The 1645-nt window shown below is 31.0% G+C and overlaps 1 protein-coding gene across 1 annotated transcript in view; it reads left to right on the top strand.

The window, feature by feature from the left end:
- Positions 1-262: 262 nt before the first annotated feature.
- EMH_0067540 (uncharacterized protein) overlaps positions 263-1645 on the top strand; it is a gene marked incomplete at both ends in the record, with an annotated part of 4105 nt that continues 2722 nt past the window's right edge. The window contains 3 exons of the mRNA XM_013498635.1: positions 263-265; positions 590-839; positions 928-1028. Of these exons, the coding sequence (XP_013354089.1) occupies positions 263-265; positions 590-839; positions 928-1028 (354 nt within the window). The remainder of the gene's footprint in view (positions 266-589; positions 840-927; positions 1029-1645) is intronic.

A 1645-nucleotide genomic window follows, 5' to 3' on the forward strand; every position in this document is an offset into this window, starting at 1 on the left:
TTTGCAAAAACATAAAAAGTTGAATTTTATTTCTTAATTAGAAAAAGAAGAAAACACGAAATACGATATCACACGTTTATTATGTTCGGGTTCCTAGGCCGACTGGTGGGTCTGCACTGGCTGCTGCGATGCGCGATCATTTGCTTTCTAATTCATGAATATAAACATTTATTAATTCTTTTTTATTCTTTTATATTATATTTTGCTTTATTTCCACAAATTTCGGCGAAATATGTGCCACGGCGGTGCCGCAGTGAGGCAGATGGTGCTGCTGCTTTCTGTACGACGAGCAAACTCAAGAAAACGGAAATAATTTCATTGTTTTTATTCTTTTTTTTTTATATTTTGTTTCTTTTTCTCTTTCTTTTTTCTCTGCTGCTGCTTCTTCTGTTTTTCTCTCTCCTCCTACCCGTTCTGTTTCTGTTCCTTTGCCGCTTTCCGTGTTGCTCTTGCATTTCGTTCTTCTGTTATTTTGTTTCTTTTTTTTCTGTTTATAACTTTATTTCTTGTTTTATGTGTTTTTTTTCTTTTGTTTCTGCTTATTACTCAATTTTTTTAATTTTTTTTTCTGTTTCTTCTTTCTCTGCAGTGCTCCAAGCACGCAAAGACGCCTCTAGAAGCGGAACTGCGGCGGCAGCGGAATGCGCTGAAAGCAATCAGCAATTTCGTTCGCAACCTTCAAAAGTGTTTGCGCTGTACGTCGCAGCAGCAGCAGCAGCAGCAGCAGCAGCAACAGCAGCAGCAGCAGCAGCAGCGGCAGCAGCAGGAGCAGCAGCAGGAGCAGCAGAAACAGCAGGCGGAGCAGCCGTTTTGTTTCGCGTTTCAGCGTCATTTAGAAGGTTTCTCTGCAGATCAGTGACAGTATGAATGCATGCATTTATTTTTATTTATTTAAATAAATTAAATTATCTTTTTTTTTGCATGCAGATTGGGAGAAAAGCGGGAAAGCACTGCGTGGAGGCATCAGCGGCTACTTCTATGATAAGCCGGCGTACCAGCGCCCAGTAGAAGAAATCAGTGCAGCACTAGTAAGCAAATAAAAACAAAAAAAATATTTTAATATAAATTAAATTATAAATTAAAACAAATAAAAATATATATTAAAACAAATAAATATATATTTCATATCGATACAAATAAGAGGCTGCATGAATACAGAAAAAAAGTTGATAGTAGAAATAAGTAAAAGGAATTTATAGTTAAAAAAGTTTTTATATTAATTAAAAAAAACAAAAAAATATATGAAAACGAATATATGATTGAGCTGATAGATAGAAACAAATAAACAAATTCACAAAAAAATAAACAACTAACACAATGGACGCAGAGAAAACAAAAAATTAAAAAATAAAAAAAAAAAATAAAACAAATAAAAAACTGAAATAAGTAAAAACTTTTATTATAAAAATTAAATGAATATATGAAGAAAGCAGAAAAGATAGTTGATTGAAACAAACTAAAACAAATCTATAAAAATAAACAGACAAACCCAAATAAAAAAAAAAAGAAAACATATTCTGTATGTTTATAGAACAGCAAAAGAGGAGAATTAAATTAACATTTATTTATTTTTTCTTTTTATTTTTTATTTTTTATTTTTTTTTTTTTTTTTTTTTTTTTTTTTTTTTTTTTTTTTTTTTTTTTT

This window comes from Eimeria mitis, genomic scaffold, assembly GCF_000499745.2.
Source record: "Eimeria mitis Houghton genomic scaffold, Emh_scaff3586, whole genome shotgun sequence".
In the NCBI taxonomy this organism is placed as follows: domain Eukaryota; phylum Apicomplexa; class Conoidasida; order Eucoccidiorida; family Eimeriidae; genus Eimeria; species Eimeria mitis.